We start from the raw sequence: 23,860 nt of genomic DNA, 5'->3' as shown, positions 1-23,860 counted from the left end.
ACAGGTGGTGTGCAAACAGCAGAAGCACTGAGAACACTTAACAGACAAGCAGCTGCTTCCAACAAGTCTAAAATCTCAAGAGAGTTCTGCTCTACTGATGCTAACATCCTACTCCTGTCATTCTCAAACTTCCAAGGCCCTGAGTTTTGTTCTTCCAGTTACTTTCTTCAATTGGAAGAAATACTGTCACTAGAAGGTTATTGCGGAGCTTAAATTAACAGCACTATTTGAGGTATTAAGTGGCAAAAGTTGTATCGGTAGATTTGAGGAGTTTAAAATACTGTTCTGTACTTCAGAACTATTTATTTGATTTTAATGGTAGTTACAGACGATGTATTATTTTACGTGCCTGACTCTTGTGCTGGTCATGCGGGTGCCTTGGGATTAACTGGCAACCTTTCCAGGTGGTCATCCGACTTTTGCCAGCTGGAAAAAGCTCCAACTCACCTGCAGCCATGAACAGCATGAGCAGCAAAGAGAATACTAAATGGATGAGTGTGCTTCAATGTTCCACTTCAATTGGCCATTTTTCATTTTCTAACTGAGGAGTATAATTTCCAGTTGCAGTAACTGAGACTAGACAAGAAGACAAGAAACAGCAAAATGCTGGAAAGAAGTTATAAGCAGCAAAAACAAAACACAAATGAACAGTGGATACCCTATTTTTTTATTATTGTTATAGAAAAATAATGATTCAAAACATTAAAAATATTTGAGAACAGATTGTGCACAGCCATAGAAACAATTGTGCCCAAGCCATTAAAATATTTGATTCAGCCGCTCAAAGTGGTCGTGAATTATGAGGTCATTGTTTAATGGATCATGATTTAATTCTCTATTTTATTGTGTACTTTTTACTACTACTACTACTTTTTACTACTACCATTCCAGTGGGCGAGTAACCTTTAAGCTATATAATTTTGCTTTGTTGAAACACAGCAACTATTTTTCATCAATGCCTCATCCGTTCTTTCTTAAGCACAGTAAAAGGTCACTGTTTAATTCTATTGCGCATTCTTAGCCCCAAATATTTTCCTTCACCTCTCCTGATGTGCAGCCACTGAGATTACAACAGCGCAATACCAATTGTGAAGAATAAAAGAAGGGTTGCATTCGTGAGATGCCTCTGACAATGCTGCAGCCTCGGCCTAGATGTAAAATACATTTTTTCAGTGAGTGAACAAATATTGTTTCTTTCCATTTGTGCTAAATAACATGTTATCAGAAGGAAGAATGGAACTGCGCGGTAAAGATGCAATAGGAAGAGAGAACAACTAAGTACACGAGAGTGAAGAGAGTGAGAGAGAATGAAAATTTATGGTAGGAACATTAGGAGGACAGCTTGGGGCAAAGTGTGTATGTGGACAAGCGGGTTGTGTGAGTGTTTTAACACCTCTGTCATTACGTTAGGCCCACTCCCGCTAAGGTGGCTGGGTTTCAGGATAAGTGCTTTAATTGGTACCTCAAGGAATAAAAGCAAGTGAACAATAGTGAAGTGGTGCGATTTGGGCGGGCTGTAAGTAAATACTCTGTAAAACCAGGGTTTTGAAAATATTTTTGCTTAGGAGGAAGCATTGTGAACCTTTCTCTTAATCACCCTTTTGTGACTTGACAGTTCACAATGAATAGCAGTAGAACTTCAGCTTGGTTTTAAACCCTTTTGTCCTTGTATTAGCTGCCTTAAGTAGGTCATGTTAAGTACTCAGAATAAAAATAGCAGGATATGTTTAGTTAACTAACAGCTAGTGAGATGCATTATTATCTTAACTTCTGAAGTCAGATGCCCCTTAAGTGGTACAATTTGGAAGTCTGATAAAATGTATCTATTCGTCCGTCCGTCCGTCCGTCCGTCCGTCCATCCATCCATCCATCCATCCATCCATCCATCCATCCATCCATCATGCGCTCAAGTTCAAAACATGGCATTGCGACATTGCTCATTGCTGGAGGGTAACATGATATTGTGTTTTCAGCTTATTGATTGCTACATGCTTTTAAATGATTGTTGAAATGATATTAGAAGTGAAGAATTCCAGGATAGTTTCAACAGAAAATGCGAGCTCCAACAGACTCGCCTGCTGCAAATCAGTGAAAATAGACTTAAAACACTTTAGCAAAGGGTTAGGATTGATGCACATTGTTTACTAATTGTGTATTTTCATGCAATTTATGCACAATTTGAACTATTGGGCTCCTGGGAAATGAAATTCTAGACCTCAAAAGGAAATTTAAAAATCAAAGATTTTAACCATCTGCTTATTTTTATCGATTACTGAAAACAATGTCTTGCTTGCTATTTAGCTGTAGTCACATATGCTGAAGTATATTAAGAAAATGATGTTGTTGTTGAGCAACGCGGTGGACGAACCGGGTTCGTAAAAAAAAAAAAAAACATTGATCCCAGGTGCCGAAAAACCCAGTTCTGAACAACCAAATTAAGGATGAGAACACTTCATTGAAACGCCCAACATCAAGTGAAGGAGGTTCTCGTAGTCAGGCTGAACTGGCAGATGAAGTGTGCTTGGGTGTAAAACCCTCCTTCATTATGTATTGTGGAAAGAGTGCAACTCCTCGTCCCTGCTGCTATCAGTCAGCTTTACATTACAGGCAATTTTGACTGACATCTGCTGTGCTATCTACTGAGACGATTCCATTTGCTTCTTTTAGCTCTACAATTTTTTTTTGACAGGAACGCTGCACTTAAATCGGTGAGCTTTTTCGAAGACTCTCAGCCTGAAGATCCTTAACTTAGTCGGTAGCATATGTATTCACGAGAAAAAAAGGGGTACTGTATGTATGAATAGAACAGTGAATACAGATGACAGGGTGAGAGCAAGGAGTGATGGATAGCTACAGGATATGGAGGATGGTAGTGGTACATGAAAGGAGAATGGGAAAATAACGGACGAGAGATGTAAATCTTTAAACAGCGGCAACTAGCACAAATAAAGAGAGTTTAAAAGGGGAGTAAGAATTTGTTACGGAAAGAAATACGCTATTTCAATTTCCATTTCTGAAGCTATACGTATAGTATATAGAACTGCATAATACACAAAAGTCTTCATAAATATGTTAAACTGAATCACCCACACTGGGACGCTCAATTAATTCACAATCTGTGGTTTACTGACCTTTTGCCTGACTCAGAATTTTATGATGTAAAATGAAATTAAATCAGAAAGATACACTGTGTAGGGAGGAAAGCAATTACGATCCAAAACTCGTGTTTGATACAGTATGTTGATTGTTGTTAAGTGGTCAATGTCCACATTTTGTTTGAGACTTTTTGTCTGCAGACCTGCACAAAGATTGTTTATGATAGATAGATAGATGGATAGATGGATGGATGGATGGATGGATGGATGGATGGATGGATGGATGGATGGATGGATGGATGGATGGATGGATGGATGGATGGATGGATGGATGGATGGATGGATGGATGGATGGATGGATGGATGGACGGACAGACAGACAGACAGACAGACAGACAGACAGACAGACACAGACAGATAGGTCGATCGATCGCGCCTGCGATCGAGCACAATCGATCGATCGTAGGTATTGATGAGTCATACGTGTAGTTCAGAACAGGATAAGCGGTATTAATACTGGATGGATGGCACCAATCTTGCCATCCTGTGAGCCAAACCCAACTGCAATGGTTGGACGACAAAACTAGTATGCACAGCAGGTTTGTTTTTCTCAGCAACTCAGCATGTGGGTGTTTCAACAGGACCTTCGTGTCACTTATCTACCGACAAGACAAGTAGTGTGCAGTTATTGTTGACACCCTGGGAAAAGAAACAACAATCACAACAGCTTGCAAGCCAGCAGATCTCTGCTTGGATTGTATCCAAAAACTCCAAGTGCAAACAATCAATTTCATCCGCTTCTGTTATCATCCTCCCTTTTGGATGGATTGATGGATGAATGGATTTGAACTTGAGCGCATGATGCATTGATGTTGAGAAAAAAAGTTCAGATATAAATCAATATTCAGATTCTAAAAAATAAATACATTTGTAATGGATGGATGGATGGATGGATGGATGGATGGATGGATGGATGGATGGATGGATGGATGGATGGATGGATGGATGGATGGATGGATGGATGGATGGATGGATGGATGGATGGATGGATGGATGGATGGATGGAATAATTATAATGTGCATTTGATGGAGTTGATGGAGTTGCCAGTAGATTTAGAAAAAGTGCGGTACAGCTAAATTAGTCTAGTACTAGCTGTAAAATTTGTTGACCTTGCTACATGTCTGTGCTGATGTCCGGGGGCGGGATTGCAAAGATAAATATGTCCCGAGGTTTTTAAAATTATTTATGAAAAACACCTTTTAGAACACATGAATACTGACCCTTTACCTGTTCCATCAGAGCATGCACAAATACTGTATGTATGCAAGGATTTACATAGTGTCCAGTAAAAATGTATTACAGTACATGAATTATGGTTGACCTTTATTTTAAAATGAAGAGATAAAAGATAAAAAAACGATAAAAAGGATAATGAATACTACATGATGAATCTACCCAGGGCATGGTGACCCATGTGGTTTACAGATTTGCCTCAAAGAAACTGGTTCTGGTTTTGAATCTCAACATGGACTGGCGTTTAATTGCATATACTACCGTATTTTCCGCACTATAAGGCGCACCTGATTATAAGGCGCACCTTCAATGAATGGCCCATTTTAAAACTTTGTCCATATATAAAGCGCACCGGATTATAAGGCGCACCTTCAATGAATGGCCCATTTTCAAACTTTGTCCATATATAAGATGTATACATTTGGCCCGCGGGCCGGACTTTGGACATGCTGCTGTAGTCGCTCAGTATTGGTCCATATATAAGGCGCACCTGATGATAAGGCGCACTGTCGGCTTTTGAGAAAATTGGAGGTTTTTAGGTGCGCCTTATAGTGCAGAAAATACGTTTCTCTTGCTTGCATTCTTTTTTTACCCCCAGGTGCTTCCTCCCAATACACAAAAACTCCTTTACAAAAGGCCTGAGCGCACACTGAAAGTTACTGTGGCATGAACGCTCCTATTTCACACCACTAAGAACTGAATTTAGTTTAAGATTCAAATATTTTATTAGTTTTCAGTGAACAAAGTGAAGTGTAATCCAAAAAACAGCATCCCAGATGTTTTCTCACCTGAAAATCAATGACTTATATGCACTCTCACATCTGTCGACAGTAGTAAAACAGAATCATACTGTCTGTGTTGGGTGCTCATCAAATACACCCTACAATATAAAGTCTTAAAGGTGAAGGCAAAGTAAGTAACTGTCTTGAGATGAGCCTTCAGGAGAATAGACAACACTTTTCATGGTGAGTTGGAACTTGTAGTGATAGGCCATAACAAGTACTATAATCGCATACTGAAGCACAATAGCTGAGCTATAAATGCAAAATAAGACAAAAACATCTAAGTAACCAGCCTGCAGAATTTCCATTACAGAGTTATGGGGGTTGTGGAAAGCTCTTGAAGCCCAATAAGAAAATATTAGCAACTCAATAAGAGTAACATTTATGACATTGATTGCAAATAAAGAAGATACACTGGCAGACACGTTTACGACGGCACAACTCAAAATTAGCCAAAGGTATTAAAGTCTATAATAAAATGAAAAATCCGTATGCGCTGACCATCAAAGAAGCTTAAATTGGTGATTAAGTATCTCATTTAAAGTGACAAATAACAACAAATAATACAGTCACAATGTAAAGTTGAAATCTTGAGAGGGAGAGAGAGAGAGAGAGAGAGAGAGAGAGAGAGAGAGAGAGAGAGAGAGAGAGAGAGAGAGAGAGAGAGAGAGAGAGAGGAGGGGGCACCAAAGCATGTAACATAACGCTGAAAATATATCTGTATAACACTAAGCTGTGTGTTTTTAACTTTAATCAAAGTGAGTAGGATTATCTTTGTGAAAAAAATATTTTTTAAGGTTTTGTGTTGGATTATTGTGTAATTGGTCCCTTCTCATGTCAGTGACGCCGGTGCTACCAAAAGAGATTACACTGACCTGCAGATTGAGTGTATCTCATGTGTGTCTTCATCCTTGCGTGCGGTGTCCGTCAGACTGTCACCCAGAGCCATAAGACACCGAGCAAAGCCCTTGTAAATGGAATGACACCTTCTTGTTGAAACTGTGGCAATAGAGCAAGAGCTCAGCACTGGAAGTACACACAAGGAATCAAAAGCACAATATTCAATTGGAATTGAAGGCAACGCATACAGTATACAAGATGATGTTCATTTTTGTTCAGCATATCTGAAAACATAAACTGGTTCTAATTATTTTAGTCGCATATTGAATTTGAAATTGATGTGATCAAATCTTGAGCTATGACAGAACTGAAATGTTGCAAAGGTCGTAACTCGAACATACTCTGCTTAGTCTGCTAAGGTTTTATCGCTTGATGTGAACACCCCCACACAACTAGAAAAACAAAAAAAGGTTAGTATTATATATTCTCTTGGGTGTGAGGATCCCCCGTTAATACTTATCACTTGCTCAAAAGAGATTTGTTTTAGAAAAATCTCCCTTTGACCAGCTAATAATTCGCGTGTGGCTTTGGAGTTTCTGAATTCTTGCTGTAGAAACTTCATGAAGCAGCCACACCAGTCTGGATGTTATCTGTCAGTGTGAATTGTCACGGCTGCTCGTGACCGTGGCGACTGTCAGCTTTAAAAGCATCTCTCTAAAACTCCTATAAAGTGCATTCAACGCTTACACACGAACACCCAGCACAAACTAAGGAGTCTCACCCTTTTCAAAATGTGGGAGGAAGCCAGGGTGCCCTGATGCAAACTTGCAAACACCAAAGTGGAAGACTGAAGTTGAGATTCCAGCCCCCAACTTCAAAACTGTGAGGGAGACGTGCAAACTACTCACTGTGTTTTAAAACTGATGTAATTAATTTCTGTGTTATGATACAGTAAACTGGGATTAGTAGTTCTCTACTGGGAGAAAAACAATCCTATTTGATTAAGATGAAGAAAGCCTGTGAGGACTCTAGGCAACAATGGTCAAATGACTAAATAAAAAGATGTTATCATCACACAATTTTGTCGTCCTTTCAATAAATTCATAATATATTCCTCATCCTCCCTCCAATGAAGAAACGCATTTACCGTATTTTCCGCACTATAAGGCGCACCTAAAAACCTCCAATTTTCTCAAAAGCCAACAGTGCGCTTTATATATGGACCAATATGGATTTGTGGATGAGGACTAATTTATTAAAGTAAGCTTTACGTGTTTATTTTGTGTGTTGTGTGATATTAACGTTTGAGCAACGTTGAGTTATTGATATATTGTTATTGTTTTCACTATTTCGAGTGTTACTATCTTGTGATTGCATTAACATTTGAGCAACGTTGAGTTATTTATTCTATGCGCCTAATAATCCAGTGTGCCTTATATATGGACAAAGTTTTAAAATGAGCCATTCATTGAAGTTGCGCCTTGTAGTGCGGAAAATACGGTCGTCAAGTAGTTTCTCAAATGCGCATGAGAAATGATGTTGCTCAAATCAGGAGCTTGGACAAAAAGAAAGCATATTGATGCATTGACAAAACACATTCAATTAACAGTGAAAATAAGATCATTCTTAAGCAATCACCGCATGTGCAAGACTGCTGAAGAAGTGCGGAAAATGTGTGTTTATTCGTGTCACAATTCATCTACAAATTCATTCATCTGGAAGCTCATGTCTGCTGACAGGCAGCACACAACAATGACTTGTTGAGTTGCAAGGTCTGATGTGTGCCCATCAGAGTGGGCTCAGGTGAAAGAATAAAGAACGATGACGATTAAAACCACATCGTCTTATGAATATCATGCAAATGACACATAGTAATGGCCTAGCGCGCGTCAGTCATCACAGCGCACAAAAGCCATTCAACTCATGAGATTGAATTGAATTAATGGAGCTGACGTGCTGCAAAAAGCATTTGGTAAGCGCTTAATTATGCAGCCTGCGACTGAAGGATTTCAGATTCAGTTTTCCCAACAAACATGGAAAAGAGGGAAAGGGGTAGCAGCGGCTCCCTTCTACCAACCAACACATCCCACAATGCCCCTGGATAAGGTACCATCGACCAAGGCACCAAACTCCTTAAAATCAGAAGTGGTCTTTTGTGTCCATGCTCAAATTAGTCTGTGGAAATGTCAATTACTGTACGCATATAGAATCTTGCCTCTGGCGGATATAAGACAGCTCCTTAAATAACAAAATTTGACGTTCTGGGGCCCATTTGGGCACTTAAAGACAAACAAGTTTGTTGTTTGTTAATGCTTTATCAGTATTACGCAAATAAGAAACTACTGATTCCCTCATAGCTTTTTAGACTTTTTAGATTGTCTCATAGACCAGACAGTGTGGCAGATCCCCGCCGCAAAAAAAGATTTACACAAAAGCATACTGCCACCAACAGGACTAGATCTGCTGTGTACTAAGCGCCATTCTTGTTCAGGGTTATTTGTTTTTGTCAAGCTGTGAACTCTGTGAAGCCCTCTAGCATGCGCCCTATGGAGGCACACTTCACACAGGCTATTCCTGACCCCTCACTGGTTGTGGCATTTGAATTGCAGTGCAGCTTAATTAAGTCACTACCAAACGGTTGCAGGCAAGAATGTATGAAAACAGTCACCAACTCTAGTGAGTGAGATAAATCCATTGAAAGTTTGAATTGGCTTACAACTAAAGGGGTGAAATTTGGGGGGAAAGTCTAGATCTTCCTGAACGACCAGTCTGTGTCTGGGCCAGTGTGTGTCTGGACCATTCAAGCCTCCGTATGCCTCTGAATCTTTTCACTGGAAATATGTCATGAGCTTCCATGCATACAGTCTGTAAAATGCCATGAAACGAAAAAGAAATGCATGTACATTGTAATTTAAAACAACAATCCAGGTATGTTTCCATAGAAGATAGTATGGCACATAGAGAAGAACATTTAATTTGCACAAAACATGTTATTTAATAAGACAAGCAATTTAAAATAGCATAATATTTTTTAACCTAAAAGTACTTGATTTCGGTATTGGTATCAGAGATACTGGCGCCAGTATTTACTTGGTATCCATCGATCTTCAAATCTCAGTTATTGCACAGCTCTATGACTGTATTTTGGTAAGATTGTTAGAGGCGAAGCATTATTAACATGTTTTAGTATGGGACAGAGCATTTTTACATCATTGCAAACAAGCTGCTACTTCATCTGAATGATTCGATCAAAACCGAGCATTAGTGTAACTTTTATATTTATGGTGCACTGTGATTAGTGATAGTATATAAAGTCAGCATTTATCAGCTCTTTCAATTATGGGTCTGCAATTTTCAGCCTGGATTAGAGTGCTTACGTTTATCACATAAGGAGTGGAATACTTCAAACAAGGCCAGTGAGATCAGATATTGAGGGAAAATTGTTCCTTCGAATTCAAATCACTTTTGTTCTGTACAGAGCCAAGCTGTTGATTATCTGCCATGATGGGTGGGATGACGCGATGTGCAGTCCATTATACTGCGAGCTATATCAATCAATAGTCGGCTTCCATGATGGCCTCATTTATATTATTCCCCCCTTCCTCTGCATGAATTGTATGATTTGGTCCGACCACCCACATTCAACCTGATTCAGCCACTTCAGTGTACAGTTTGGAAATCAAGGTAAGAACTGCTATCTCTGCTTAAAGATAAATAAGACTGTGTCCACCTTCTTTTAACGCAACCTACTTAATTACTGTGTTGGAATTGATATGCCCCTGAGCTTTTGAGATTCATTACGTCTGAAGTGACAGGATGGTTAGACGTGGTTGTAACTTGTTGCTTTTGACGCTTTTTTTTTTTTGGGTTGTCCTTCTACTTCACTTGATGGTATAGACCACAGGTGTCAAACTCAAGTCCAAACTCCACACAGGGAGGGCCAGAGGTGGAATCGAATCCGCAACCTCTTAACTGCAAGGCGGACGTACTAAGTTCGCTTATTTGTTGTTGTTGTTTTTCGTCCCTTTCTTTTCTTGTTTTTATCCAACATAACAAATGTGGAGGAATAGGTCAGAATAGAATGCAGTTATGTAATGTAAACAGATATATAAAAAATTGCTTCCAACAAATGAGCATGCTGGCAGACCAATTGTAAGACTGCTGATCAACTATTTGCTTGTCTGCTTGTATTAATATTTGATATCTAACACCCAGGTAGCAGGAAAGCAAGTAGAATCTTCACGGCTTAATTCGGCAAGCCGTTGTTTTCACAAAGAGTGGATTAGGCGATTTAAAAAGAAGATGAAGATGTAGAGGAGTAATTGTAAATGATGACCAGCATGTCTAATGATTTTACGGAATTGTTTAAGTCTATTGATGTTCGCTAACATTGATCTCACCGCAGATTGCAGTGTGGTAAAAGGAAATCATCAATTCATTTTCAACACCGTTGAGCATCCACATCGTCACCGAGTAGGTACCACTCCCATTGTTTGTTTGTTTGTTTGTTTGTTTGTTTGTTTGTTTGTTTGTTTGTTTGTTTGTTTGTTTGTTTGTTTGAAGAGCAGGGTTCATAGTGAGAACCGCCTCCAAAGACTGTCCCACAAACTGCACTCATAGTGCCAAGGAAATTTTTAATCATACACAAGGTGACTTATATGACTGTTGCTTTCATAAAAAGAAAATGCATACAGTATTGTGTACATGTAAGAAATGTCAACAAACAAAACACTGAAAATATTTCGTGCTGTAAACAAAATTTTGCAACTCCAGCACCACCCTCCCTCTCCTGCCCACCATCCTCATCCTCCTGACCATACACATGCTTCTGTCAGTTTGGCCATACGTCTTCATCCATATCGCAGCCAATACTTTCTTTTGCAATTCAGCAAGGGAAGATACACCGCAAATGTCTCAACACGTCCTCAACACTGATCCTCTGTGATGTCTTCTTAAACAGCATCCATTGCCTTTGATTTTAGAAGCGATGTGTCCACAATGATTTCCAATGGGGAAATTGTGACCGCTTCCTACAGTGATGTCATCAATTTTCCAAAATACTATGAATAAAATAGAATATGCTAACTTTATTCATTTTCTTGACAAAAAAATTACATAAACTGGGCTCGTAGTGAAAAATCTTCACTTTTGTGTCCCTTTAAAATGCCATAATGTTTAAAATGCCATAATGTTTTCCATGATGTTGCGACAGGTTCTCATCCTCTTCATACACCAGTTAGAGTAAGTGAGGTTTGATCTATAGCCAGTTTGCTCGACATTCAGATTGCTTTTGATTGATGCACTTCATAAGATAGAGACATAGCCACACCTGTAGGGGGAGAGAAATTCATCTCTCTCCTTGACTTTATTGTGTGAAATAAGGCTCAAATTCTGCAGTGTGGAGGGATACACCAACACTAATGGGGTAAAGAGCCCAATTTTATATCAGCTTCTAAACTTCAAAATTGACAAGGCAAAACCCAGAGGCACACTGCATAACGGTGCTGAATGCTGCATGGTGATCCTTTATAAAGCTATGCAGCAAGGTCACTGGTACTATTTGAGGAGAGAAGAGAAATATGCTCCCAGTGCTCGTCTGAAATGTTCAATTTAACCTCCACAAAATGCCACATGGTTTGGTTAAAAAAAATTCTGACATTAACCGAAAAGTGATTGATGAAATGTTTTGTCATACAGTCAAACCTCTACATACGATTGCTTAAACATATGAATGATATGTGTCATATGAATATGAGCATGTGAGTGATCTTGCGAAACAACAATCAAGCGCCAACGATTAGAGTGAGGGAAGCCCTCGAAGCGCGTCAAGCCATCCAAGGGGATCACCATCATCTCCAAACGTTGCAGCACTACCCAGGAAGAGATGGAACACCTCTCTTTAAAAAAATCTGCAAAGTGGTCTACTGATGGTGAGGAGGGAAGTAAATGAATTGAGTGGAAGTGAAGAGGGTGAAGATAAAAGTTCAAATGAAAAAATATACCCATCCATCCATTTTCTATATCGCTTGTATAAAAAATAAAGAAGCTAAGTTAGTTTGAAGTTCACATACTGTAAGTTACAGTAAGTTACGGAACGTATATATCTCTATGTTTCTCTAAGGTACAGTGACAATAAAAGTTCCTTTTTATTGATTATTTCTTTGTAATTTATTTCTTTTTACACCTCTCTGATATAATACATTTGTATTTTGCTAAAAAGCTCCATCCATTCTCAACACCGCTTATCCTGTTCAGGGTCACGAGAGGTGCTGGAGCCTATCCCAGCTGACATTGGACGGAAGCCAGACTATTCCCTGTACTGGTCACCATCAAGTCGCAGTCACATATCGAGACAAGCAACCACCCACATGCACACGACCACTGAGCGGTAATCGATCAGCGACTTTGTTGCAAACATAAGCTATGGCAACTCTTGCTTGTAATTTGACCTGGAATTTTGATGGCGACATGAACATCCGCTACAGTTTAACTTACTCTACTAGTGGTTTCACTTTAAAATGTGTAAAAGTGTTGCCAACATCACAGCTGTTATTTCCGTTTTTTGTACAGATGGCATCTTGATACATGCTTGCACACTAACACCCACGGTACTGATCTATTCATGAGTTCACTTGTGCAGAGGCTGGCAAGATCACTGCTGACTGGACTAAAATGCTGCTGATGCCTGCTGCTCTCCTCACCTGACGAACACATATACATCCAGAACAGATTCAAATTGATTAGACCTGCAGCTATTTTTCTTCCACTGTCAATCCATCCCTAAATGATACACATAGCTCCATGTTATCACCGCATCTCCGATATCCTGGGCACACATACAAAAAACACAAGCAATGTGGAAAATATGGCAACCTTTGTTATGGAGACCTTAGTGTGTGACGTAGCTCCTCATGAAAACATATTTAGAAGTTAATGATGGTTCTCAGGGTGACTGAGCTCATTGCGTGAGAAAAAGAATACCTTTGAGAGTACATGCTGTTTACATGGATGCATGTGTGTGTGTGTGTGTGCGTGAGTGTGTGTGTGTTGCCTTGGCAGCCAGTGCATTTGTGGCACCGAGGGTGAACAACATAATTAGTTTGGCCCATGTCAGATGACTCACTTGAAAACTTGCCAAATCGTACTTTTTTCCATTAACACCTGTGCATGACTTTTGCAAGACAGAAATGAATTATGTGTCCAATCAGCAGGTGCTTCACAGTTTTTAGAGTCTCCATGGGCTAATTCACTATATTTGGATTTCTTTATAAACTATTTTTTTTAAGCATGTGAAGCCGGATTCAGATGAAGTTCCTCCCACGCAGGACTACTTTCCTCCCCCTCGGATGACAAGTCTTTAAATTGCTGCTCATGTTTTATCTACACAGGACCATTTCACAGTCATGGTTAAAGTGTAATTCATATAATTTTTATGAGGTATGCTGATGCCAGACGACCAGGATGAAACAGTCTGCAGAGGAGCTGTATAAATTGGGAATTTTTAAGCACTTTGCAAGGCGTGTTCTTGTACGTTTAACATGCTACTTCAAAGTAACTAAATGGACAGAAAAAAACATTTCGAGTGCTTTGATATTTATGTTATGTCTACTCATTGTAATCTTTTTACTTGCTCCTGTTAAACATTTATATCTTCTCACATGTATTGAGTGGACTGTCTAAAAGTTGCAAATGTCTAAAAGCAACACACATTGTTGGAAGCAACACAATCATTTGTGACACCGCAATGCATCCGATTGTTGTAAAGAGATCAATCAGTTGTAAAAACTCGCACAAACAAATTATTTCTCATTAACTAAGGAATGGCTAGAAGGAAGTACGACTAAAACTTCTAAAATGCCCCTAAAAAGGTCTTAATAATAAAATGTGGAAATTCTGCTTCAAGTTTATTTTAAACTTCTGCTTCGTGACAACATGCACAGATGGCTATTTTGACAAGCATGCCCGCAATCCTAGCGGTTAAGAAGATGAATGGATAGATACACCAACATTAAGCATACACTGTCTTGATCAGAGACAGTACAATTCAATAATGTGTGATATGCAAATAATTTTTTGATGAAAATTTTGTGCGTAACCCAAATTGTTCATACACAGGGGACTAACTCGAGTCATCATACAATGATGAATGCTGCACTACTTTGGATGGTCAAGGAATATGAAGGTGTGGATAGTTGAAGGATGGCCACCAGGGCCCAGCAAGGCTGGGAGGTGGAAGAGTGTTATTTTGGGCTGGAATAATGTTGAGTGTAATGGTAGAGTGCTTTGGAACATCTGAAGGTATCTTCTAAAAATAATGTGGAGCTTCGACAAACATTTTAACCATTCAACCATGCTTAGTTTTCACATTTTCAAAATCCAAACTTTGACAAATAAGAACACATTATGTATGGTAGTCATGTCCCACAATCGTCACTGTGTTGTCTTGCATTTCCGGCCACAGGTAATAAGCACGAGAAGCTACGGGACCTAAACAAAGATTCAGCTCGGGACCTACAGTGATAATAAAGGTGCATTAAATTGTTGTCAGGAGAGAAACTCCAATACCAGCGCAGCAAAGCATAGATGAAATGCATCTCAGAGTTTACACAGGGCTTTTTAGTCCAAGCCTTGAGACAGATGATTAAATTGGTTTTAATAGCAGGGTGTGTGTTTTCTATGTTTAAAATGGTGGTATGATGCAAATTGCTCAAATTGGAGCAACGTACTTCAAGTCCCTCAATGGACATATACTGGGCATATACTCAAAAAGAAAAAGGGACAAAAAGGGCAGATATGTACTGAAATGGCAACAATTTGGCCCCTGCTGACTGAAGCGTCTTGCAATGGATGAGTGTGAATATTCATCAGCACATCTCACATGAGGTCACAGCTGGAGTCTACCCGAGAACACCCAGGCTACATTCACCCTGCGGTGAAATACGGCGGTGTCCGCTCGTCTTCCTCGCGGGACACACAAATCCTTAGCACATGTTAATGAGCACAGAAACAATCTATTCTATCATCAGAAGTGCTGATTCAAGACCTCACTGCAGGCTGCATTAGGGTCAGACAGTATTTGTGTGATGACAATCAAAGTCACTTATGCAGAGTATGTCAACCAAAAAGTCCAAGAATCTATGAAGATCAAGACATGTCAACTAAGTTTGCTGTGTTTGGAGTGTATATTGTGGGAATACAATGAAGGAACAATGTCAGCAGAACATGCTCTTTCACTTTGTATTCTGTTTTCGTACCTTCATGCACCGTACAAACAGCCTTTGACAAAATCAATTTCACTCTGCACAGGTTGTCTGTGTTTCAGTCTAACCAGCTTGTTAAACTCATAACTACCGTACAAACACTCCCCTGAAATCAAAACTCTGCTAATTTGTATTTTTCACCACTTTGCTCAAAGATGTGCTCCCACTTGGCCCTAATAGCATTTTACTATCAAGAGGAGCTATTCTGACAAGCTACAATATAGTGATGATATGTGGCAGCCCGTCACATTATGCAGTTACACAATGGTTGTTTGCTGCTGTATACTCTTCTGGGAAAATAAGGGCATCTTAGCTCTTTTCTTTACTTTGAATCTTTGTTCAAGATGACAGGCCCTATTCACGTGACTGACATGGCAAATGTCAGGCAATATCTTATTAAACACATTACTAGTATTTATTATTATTATTATTTTTTTTTTTTTATTGTTTTTTGGCAAGCCAATATTGTTCTGTTATTTTTGTCATTTTGCATGTGAAGTGTGATTTGCATTATCAGATTGTAATAGCTACTAGCAATAAATGTCTTGTGTTAACCAGCAAGTAAGATAAGTAAGCAAGATTAATAACTATTAAAGCTATGCATAAACAAAAAGTGTAGGATTTTTAAGATAACAAGACGCAATACCACAGTTAGCTCACTGCTCCACTAACATTGGTGTGGAGCCCAAAGATTCTTTCTAACAAACATTAAAGACCAATTGAAATTATTTTCTCCACCTACTAGATACCAGTGGACCATCAAAAGTTTCATTTCAAAGTTTTTTTCTCCAGTATCTCGCCACTAATCCTGTTTTTAACACCACAAGTCACACTTAAAAACAACTCCGTCAGCAATGTAGGCTATGCGAGTGTTACATTTCCACTGTAGGAATTGTTGAAATCTTGCAAACCAAAATAGCGTCTTGAATGCAGGCAGGCCGGGGTTGATTCTGATCCGCAAGGTCTAAAATGTGCATTAGTGTGATTGTGAATATTGACAGTCCGAAGGACAAACACTAAAGAGAATATAAAAGTTGCTTCTTCAATCACAGCCAATGCCTTACGCCTGCTTGGCATGTTGCGTGATTAATAATTGTTTGGTCACGAAAGAAACTATACAACAGCTTCATCTCAGTCCATTTCACACAAAAAGGCATTTACAAATACAGGTCTTGCAGCCATTAACTGGTTTCTTCAGTACAGTAGAGCAGAGTTTAAGAGAAACATAGTGCTGTCAAGATGAGTGGAGTAACTGCATGTTGCTAATGGGTATACCGTGTCTCCACCAGGTGATACACTATACATCTGTGGCAGTCCGATCAATACGAGGACTGAACTGCAGAAACAAGAGCTTGTAGGAAAATCCTCCTACACTCTTTTCTGCACATCCAAACTCCAGTTAGTGTGTTCACGTAAACCAAATTTAATCAAAGAGCTTCTGGTATAGTCAACAAGAGAATCTTATTCTGTGTGCCGCTAACTAACCCCACATAAAGTTAATTTCAGCGCAGGATTTACTGAAGAAAAACAGTGTAATAAGACTGTGTTGAAGTAAAGAAAGTTGTTGGTGCATAGCCAATTACGCTGACTGACTGCTAAGTCTATACTGGTCACCGACAAACAAACATGAAGAAGGCTATTAAAGTGGGACCAGTATAGTCAAATGGAATGTGAGCATAATTAATAAAAGTGGACTTGTTTTCATTTTTATGAATCCAGCCATAATTCACCAACCATTGTGGTATTCATACATTCAATCCACCAGGTTCGTATATAGTAATGACAAATAATAATATTGCTAAGATATGTGGTATTTGCAGACCTTCCTGTGGTTGTTGCAATTATCATGTGGTAAAAAAAAAAACATAATAATAATGGTCATCAGTTGTTATCTATAGTGGTTAGTACATCGGCCTAACAGTTCGGAGTGCTGTTTTTATTCGGATAACAAATGATTAGCAACTACTTCCACTTCTAGACAGTAAAAAAAATAAACACATTTTCCATTTGTTATTGTTACAAATGTTTTCATTTCCTCAATATTCCCGACACAATATATATTTATAAATGGATAAAAATGTGGTGGAAAAAATACTCATTTACACAAATGTATACTGTATATCCACACCCTATATGTTATGAGCCGTCTTTGGCAGGAATTACAATCCGAGTCTATTTGAGTAGCACAAACTCAGCACACCTTTTCATATGCTGTGTCTTTTATCCTTCTTTGTAGATTCTCCGAACTCTATCAGGTTCTGTAGGAAGCGTTGCTGCACAGCCAATTTTAAAATCTCTCTGGGGATTTTCAGCCAGGTTCAAGTCTTGGCTCCTCGTTCCGCTGGCAGTGTGCTTAGGACCGATGTCCTGTTTGAAGTCTGAGGTTGACACGAGCAGGTTTGCATCAAAGATTTTTCTTTGTTTTGCTGCACTCATCTTTCCCTTAGTCTCAGAGAGTCTCGCAATTCCTCCTATTGAAAAACATCCTCCAAGCTGCCACCACCATGCATGCTTCACTGGTCACTGATCAGGAAATTACTGGTGAATGTTATTTCTCAAGGCCTTTTGAGATAAAACAGTGTATGAAACTGTGGCAAAATTTCCAACAGTTAGTCATCGCATTTCAGATGTTAATGATCTCTGGGTACATCCTGAACTGGTAGCCAGACAATTGCAAGGAACATAAAGACAAACAACACACATCTACAGATAATTTGGAGCGGCCAATCAGCCTACAATGCATGTCTTTGGAATGTGTTAGGAAACCGGAGGACCTGGAGGAAACCCACGCAGGCACGGGGAGAACATGCAAACTCCACACAGGAAGGCGGAAGTCGGAATCCTACCCTGCACCTTTGAACTGCAAGACGGACATGCTAACCAGCTTTCCACTGTGCCGTCCAGATCCCAACCAGAGTAAATATTAGCAACACGAACAACAGTAGCATGTGCAGTCTTATAGAGCACACATGCAATTTAGCATCCACTATTTAGGATCTTGCTCATCAAGCACTTAGTGACATTGTCACTATATTTTGTAGGTATTCACTCCTGTGACTCTTTCAAAAAAGCAACCTTTGAGAACTTTTGCTGGTGTTATCGTGGATATTTGAAGACGTGCTTGCCCAAAGCCACCCTTGTGTGAATGAAAATGTGTGTCGTCGCTAAAGAATAGTTGGATCTATGGACTAAAACCTAATCTGAATCTGTCTACAACCAAGGGAAAATGGGTAATAATTTCTAAAGTGCAGGGGTCCTGGCCTCACCCTTGTAGTATCAAACAAGACTCCCTTGGGGTCCAGAGCATAAATCAGAACCGGCTAAACACTGTGGAAAAGCTTGCGTTGACAAAAAGTCATTTCAGCACTCAAATAAACCCAACTTTAACGAAGGACATAGAGTCGTGTCATATCAATCACATTCGCTTGGAATCATTGTCAGGATAATTGTGAAGATAATTGTGAATTCTTTATACTGTTTGAGAAGTGAAGATAGAAAAAAGTTAATAAGCAAGCGGCGAATGTGCGAGGGAATTTGGTTAGACTGTGAAGAGAAGAATCCCTGGAAGGTTGCTGTGTAGAAAAAGGAAAGACCAGAGGAGCCATAATAACAAGGTGACCTTGGCAAGTACTTTGTAGAAAAGGGGAAGTCTATTACACACGGTAAAGCCAGTGTGTGATGGGAGTAAAGCAGCTTTGGTAAATTGTTTTAAACTTGTGTACTGAAAAACGTGTGGAAAAAAAAGATGGAGGAAAGAGCAGTGATGAAATGGATCCATAATTGCATATTCTGATGTGATGATCTGTCACTCATTTCCTCAATGACAAAGAAGCCATTGATGTGTGGCCATGATTGTTCTTCATGATTTCCCCATTGGTGCATGAACACCCATACACAACATACGCACACGTGCACACTACCGTGAATTTGACTACACACATTGCAGTCAGTCCCATCATAACAACACTGAGTGATTAAAAAGACCTTTGAACAAATGGTGTTAGTTCAGCAATGTCTATTCAGCTTTCAAAGCGTATGTGTGTGTGGGGGTGTCCGCGTGTGTGTGTCCGTGTGTGAGCGCACACGTGCACAAAGTGGTTGGGGATCCTCACTGGCATTGGAAAGTTGAATGCAACACACGCACTTCCCACACACACAAAGTCGTCAGTGAGTGGTGCACCTCAGGAGGTAGACGATCTAATCATTTTGGCAGAAAGCTTTTAAGGTCCATGCCAGTGTTTTATTCAACACACTGAGTTGCTCTCATCGTCCCAGAGCGTGTCACCAACAAATTAGAGGGAACTTTGTCACTAGTTCATTTTAGTGTTAAGATGCTTAACTATCAAATACAGTATGTTCTTAAGTTTTAGGACTGGTGTCACAAAAGATATATTTCAAACCCAAACTATTACGTTTTCACCATTAATGAGGGCTAGATGATCAACCAGCATGTATAAATAGATCCTGCAGCAGGACATGTTGCTGCTTCACTGTGGCAATGCCCCTGCACCTCCCTGAGCATCTGACAGTTCCTGGCTAAAAAGAACATCACGCTACTGGAGCAACCTTCCTTCTCACCATCCAGGTTCCGTGTGAATTTTCTTTGCACGTTCCTGAGGTCAAGGGCGAAAACTTGTCGTTTGTGGTTGGAAATTCAAATTTAGCTTTTGTGATGATAGTCGTAAATTTTTTCTGCCATATCTTGTGTGTTTCCATGTGCGTTCCAGTCCTGCAAAGTTCATTTGGTGCAATGCAATCCAAATTTGGAAATTGCGTTAACCCCGAAAGCGCGTTATATAAAAGTCATGTTTTTTTAGAAAGACGTTTTTGGGCAGCCGAAGGGGTCCTCTGTTACGTTAATTTACGTCAGGCATGTTGTGCAGCGGAAGGGGTTCGTTTGCTGGGCGAAAAAATATGACCAAACCGCGTTAGAATAGAAGTCGCGTGAATCAAAGCGTGTAAAATCAAGTGTACAACTTTTCTGCCTTGATTGAGGATTTTGTTGCCCAACCCTGAAAGAATTATCGTGCATATACTAATCCTCTTTCTTTTCTGATTCCTTATACAGCTTATGCAAATCTAGTCATGCTCTAAACTTAATGATCTCGCGTTCTGTCGTAATTATTCACAGTTAAAACATATGCTCCATTCATCAGCAGCCATGCAGCATTAGCAGTAGTGCCGTGCGGCAGGATGCACATTATATAAGAGCCAATCAGAGAGCACTGAGATGGCACAAATAAGGCTCCTGACTATTGCGAACACAGTGGAAGCCTCATCTGTCCTGACAGAAATTGTAGATTTAGTTAACACGCCAGCTGCTCACGGCTCTCCTAAAATGCAGTTTATCCAACTATTTCTAATCCATCCATCCATCTATCCATCCATCCATCCATCCATCTGCAGACACCTGTCGGTTGCATTCCGCAGTAAAGTCCAATTAAGTTTTTTATTTTGTTATTTTTATGTACACCCCAAAAAGAACTGCAATTTTTCAACTTTGCCCAGCCATTGAAAATCAACATTTCACAAAGCAAAATCAACACTCAACAATCAATGTTGTTGGATGCTTAAATTCAACCCAATGAGCTGCATGTTAGTACTCTGCTTAAACTTTGTTGGGAATTCCAATTAACTGTACTTTCTTTAACTATAGCTTGTCAAAAACATTTCCAAGATGGACTCTACCTGCCTGTAGATGTGACCTTTTTATATCATCGCTGAGTAATTAAAGCCATCATCCACCTGTTTGACCTTTACCCATGACGCACAAGTTTATATGAATAATATTGACATATATTGGGACGTATATAGCCTGGTGAGTAGAATACCCTGGCAGAGTCCACTAATAATGAAAATGAAGTTTCATTAGTATTCAAACCTTTATTTCTCAGTTCCATTTCACGAGCAATTTTTTATCAGAGCATGTTACCACAGTGACTGGACACTTATCTACAGGGAGTGAAAATGGAAGAACATATCTCTGCATTTGTAAGAGCTTCCGCTGTTCTGGGGGAAAATAACTTTTTGAAGTCTGGATAAACACATTGCGCTCATTAAGATGCTAGTCAGTTTTTAAACTGTGATTAAAAAAAAAAAAAAGATGGGGGGGGGGGGGGAAGCAGCAAGTGTTTGCTTACTGCTATAGATGCTGGTGACCTCGAGAGGATCAATGCAGCACATCACACACGTAGCGAAAACTTCCAGAGGAAATTGCAAATCTAATCGACCACTTCAAAGACCTGTCATAGTACTGAGACTGACTTGTGAAAGGCAGTCAGTTTTTATTTGGGTGGACGACTTAGATTATACACTCAACACAACCAGTTGTTACTCTAAGTGAGGTGACAACACTGTTGCTCTGTCAAACTCTGTGTTGATTACCCACAGACACACACACACACGAGATAAAAACTATCATATCATAAAAACTACTGAACATCGGTTGGCCTGACTCTTTTTTTCAGAAAATTGGAGAGGAAAAAATCACTTTTAACACATCGCGCCCTACAGAATAATGAGTTCTTATAATCTTTTTTAATAGAGAGCTGTGCTATGATTGGAATGCTGGAAATATAATCAAATTCAGACAGGGTGTGTGGAGTCTGCTTAAACTGAACAAATTAAGTATACCTAACATTTTGTGGAAATGTTTGTCCACTCATCCTGTAATAGAGTTCCGGGATTAAGTGTTCCGTCACATGTTCGCAATCTGCTACTCGTGGATGAATTCATCTATTTGCAGATTTTTTTCTTCTTTTTTTTCTTGGAGCCTATACTCTTTTATCACTTAGTATTTGCTGCCTTTGTTCTCAGGCCAAAGCCACGTCTAATGTAAAAGCTGCTTTGGCATCTTGGCGTCAAGGAATTATGTGGACGTTATGGAAAAAGTTTCATTCACACACGGCATAGTCTGACTTCCAATTTTGATAGGTAGTGCTTTGCCGCAATCTATAGACATTTACTATAAGCCTTTGAGGGAGGCATCAATTACTCGCTCATTTTAGCAGCAGGTTTCAGTCGCAAACACTGTAATGGAGAATTGTCTTAGTATGATAAAGAATTAATATTCAGGGGGGAACTAAAGGGTCTAGCTCAACCCCAGATTAATTAATTCATGAAGTGATAGAGAGTGATGTCCCAAGAGCTTTTTTCCATGCACTGCATATTCTTTTAATGAAGGGCAACCGCAGAACTGTCCATAGAGGACGCACAAGTGTTGTGGGAATGTGTTTCACAAATTGGATACCTGCAACTTCTCTCTCCGCCTCCTGTGTTCTACCCACGTAACCTTCCAAAATCTACTGAAGGCCACATTCCAGTGGGAAGATGCTACGCTCTGCCATAAATCAGATCGATGATCAGCGAGGAGCTGCTGGCCACTATTTGGAACATTATGCAGCCTAAAAGCTTGTTGAGAGGAGTCGACAGTGTTGCCATAATGAAAGATTGATGTGTAAAAAAGAAAAAAAACAGTCTGGTTGGGTAAAGCAATAAAGAAGTAGTTGGTGTGTGAAGTGTTGAGCTGGAGTACCCTGAACACACGGACCCCACACACTAAACAAGGGGGGGGGGGCATTGATGGCAAACAGCTGCATTTATAATCTCTTTGTGTTCACCCCTACGTATAAGACAATTTTTTAGGCAAGAATATTCTCATAGTACAGACACAAGTCTCAATTTAACGTTGTGGAGCACAATTCAGTGGAGCAACATATTGTAGCACTACTGGAAAAAATTAAGCAAGAAGCAGAAGCAGAGAAAGCCTCCACTAAGCACTGAGGATATGTTGTAATTAAAATACATGTGGTTTGGTTCAACATTGATTTTCTTTGACGAGTCTCTAACAGTTAACTTCAACTGGGAGTGACAAATAAAAAGCTTGAATCAAACATGCTTTTATCTTTTTGTAGAACTGTGAGCGAGGGAGTGGGAAACAGGCGAGAAGAAAGGATTTTAAAGTTTGTAAACCTGAAAGGTGTTTCCTTGGGGGCTCAATAAAGTACAGTATCTACCTTGCTAGCCCAAGATACTGCAAAGCTGTACCAAAATTAGGGTAGAGGATAAGCTCAAGCCTGTCCCAGCTGACTTTGGGCGAGAGGCAGGGTACACCTCCAGACTGGTCGCCAGGTCAGCGACTATTCACGCTCACATTCTCATGTACCGTACGCTAGATATTAGTCTTTAATGAACGTCACATACATATTTTTTTAAATATGGAGGGAAACCAGAGTACCTGCAATAAAACCACATACACCAAGTATTAAAACACACCAAGCCGGATTCAAACAGGATTCAAATCCAGAAACTTACAACTGCAAGGCAGATGTACCAAAAACTATCATAAGTAGTTGCAGCATTCTACTGTATTAGAATTATTTATTTAGACCCTGTGCACATGAAAACATTTTGGAGCGTATCTAACCTGAACTGCAACTACAATAAAAGTCTGGCTAAGTTTCAGTGTTTTTGTGTGGACACCATAGCTCATATTTACACCCAAAATCCACATTTCACTGTTTGTTTACTATTTAAGCCAGTCACTAATCAACTCGAACAGGTTACTAATTGTACTTTTGCAGCTCATCG

The 23,860-nt window shown here is 39.6% G+C and overlaps 1 protein-coding gene across 2 annotated transcripts in view; it reads right to left on the bottom strand.

Annotated features, from left to right (window-relative positions):
- nrn1la (neuritin 1-like a) overlaps nt 1–23,860 on the bottom strand; it is a 41,994-nt gene that overhangs the window by 6,272 nt on the left and 11,862 nt on the right. The window contains exons 1-2 of one of the 2 annotated variants that reach the window (XM_049724290.1): nt 6,576–6,648; nt 6,047–6,197 (exon numbers count right to left, since the gene is read on the bottom strand). In XM_049724290.1, the coding sequence (XP_049580247.1) occupies nt 6,047–6,197; nt 6,576–6,633 (209 nt within the window). In that variant the 5' untranslated portion in view covers nt 6,634–6,648. Of the gene's footprint in view, nt 1–6,046; nt 6,198–6,575; nt 6,649–23,860 lie in introns of those variants that run through there. The other variant, XM_049724289.1, reaches the window with a different exon arrangement.

Source organism: Syngnathus scovelli, chromosome 6 (assembly GCF_024217435.2).
Source record: "Syngnathus scovelli strain Florida chromosome 6, RoL_Ssco_1.2, whole genome shotgun sequence".
Classification (NCBI taxonomy): Eukaryota; Metazoa; Chordata; class Actinopteri; order Syngnathiformes; family Syngnathidae; genus Syngnathus; species Syngnathus scovelli.
Note: the sequence above shows the minus strand (reverse complement) of the source record. Positions and strands in the feature narration are given on the sequence as shown.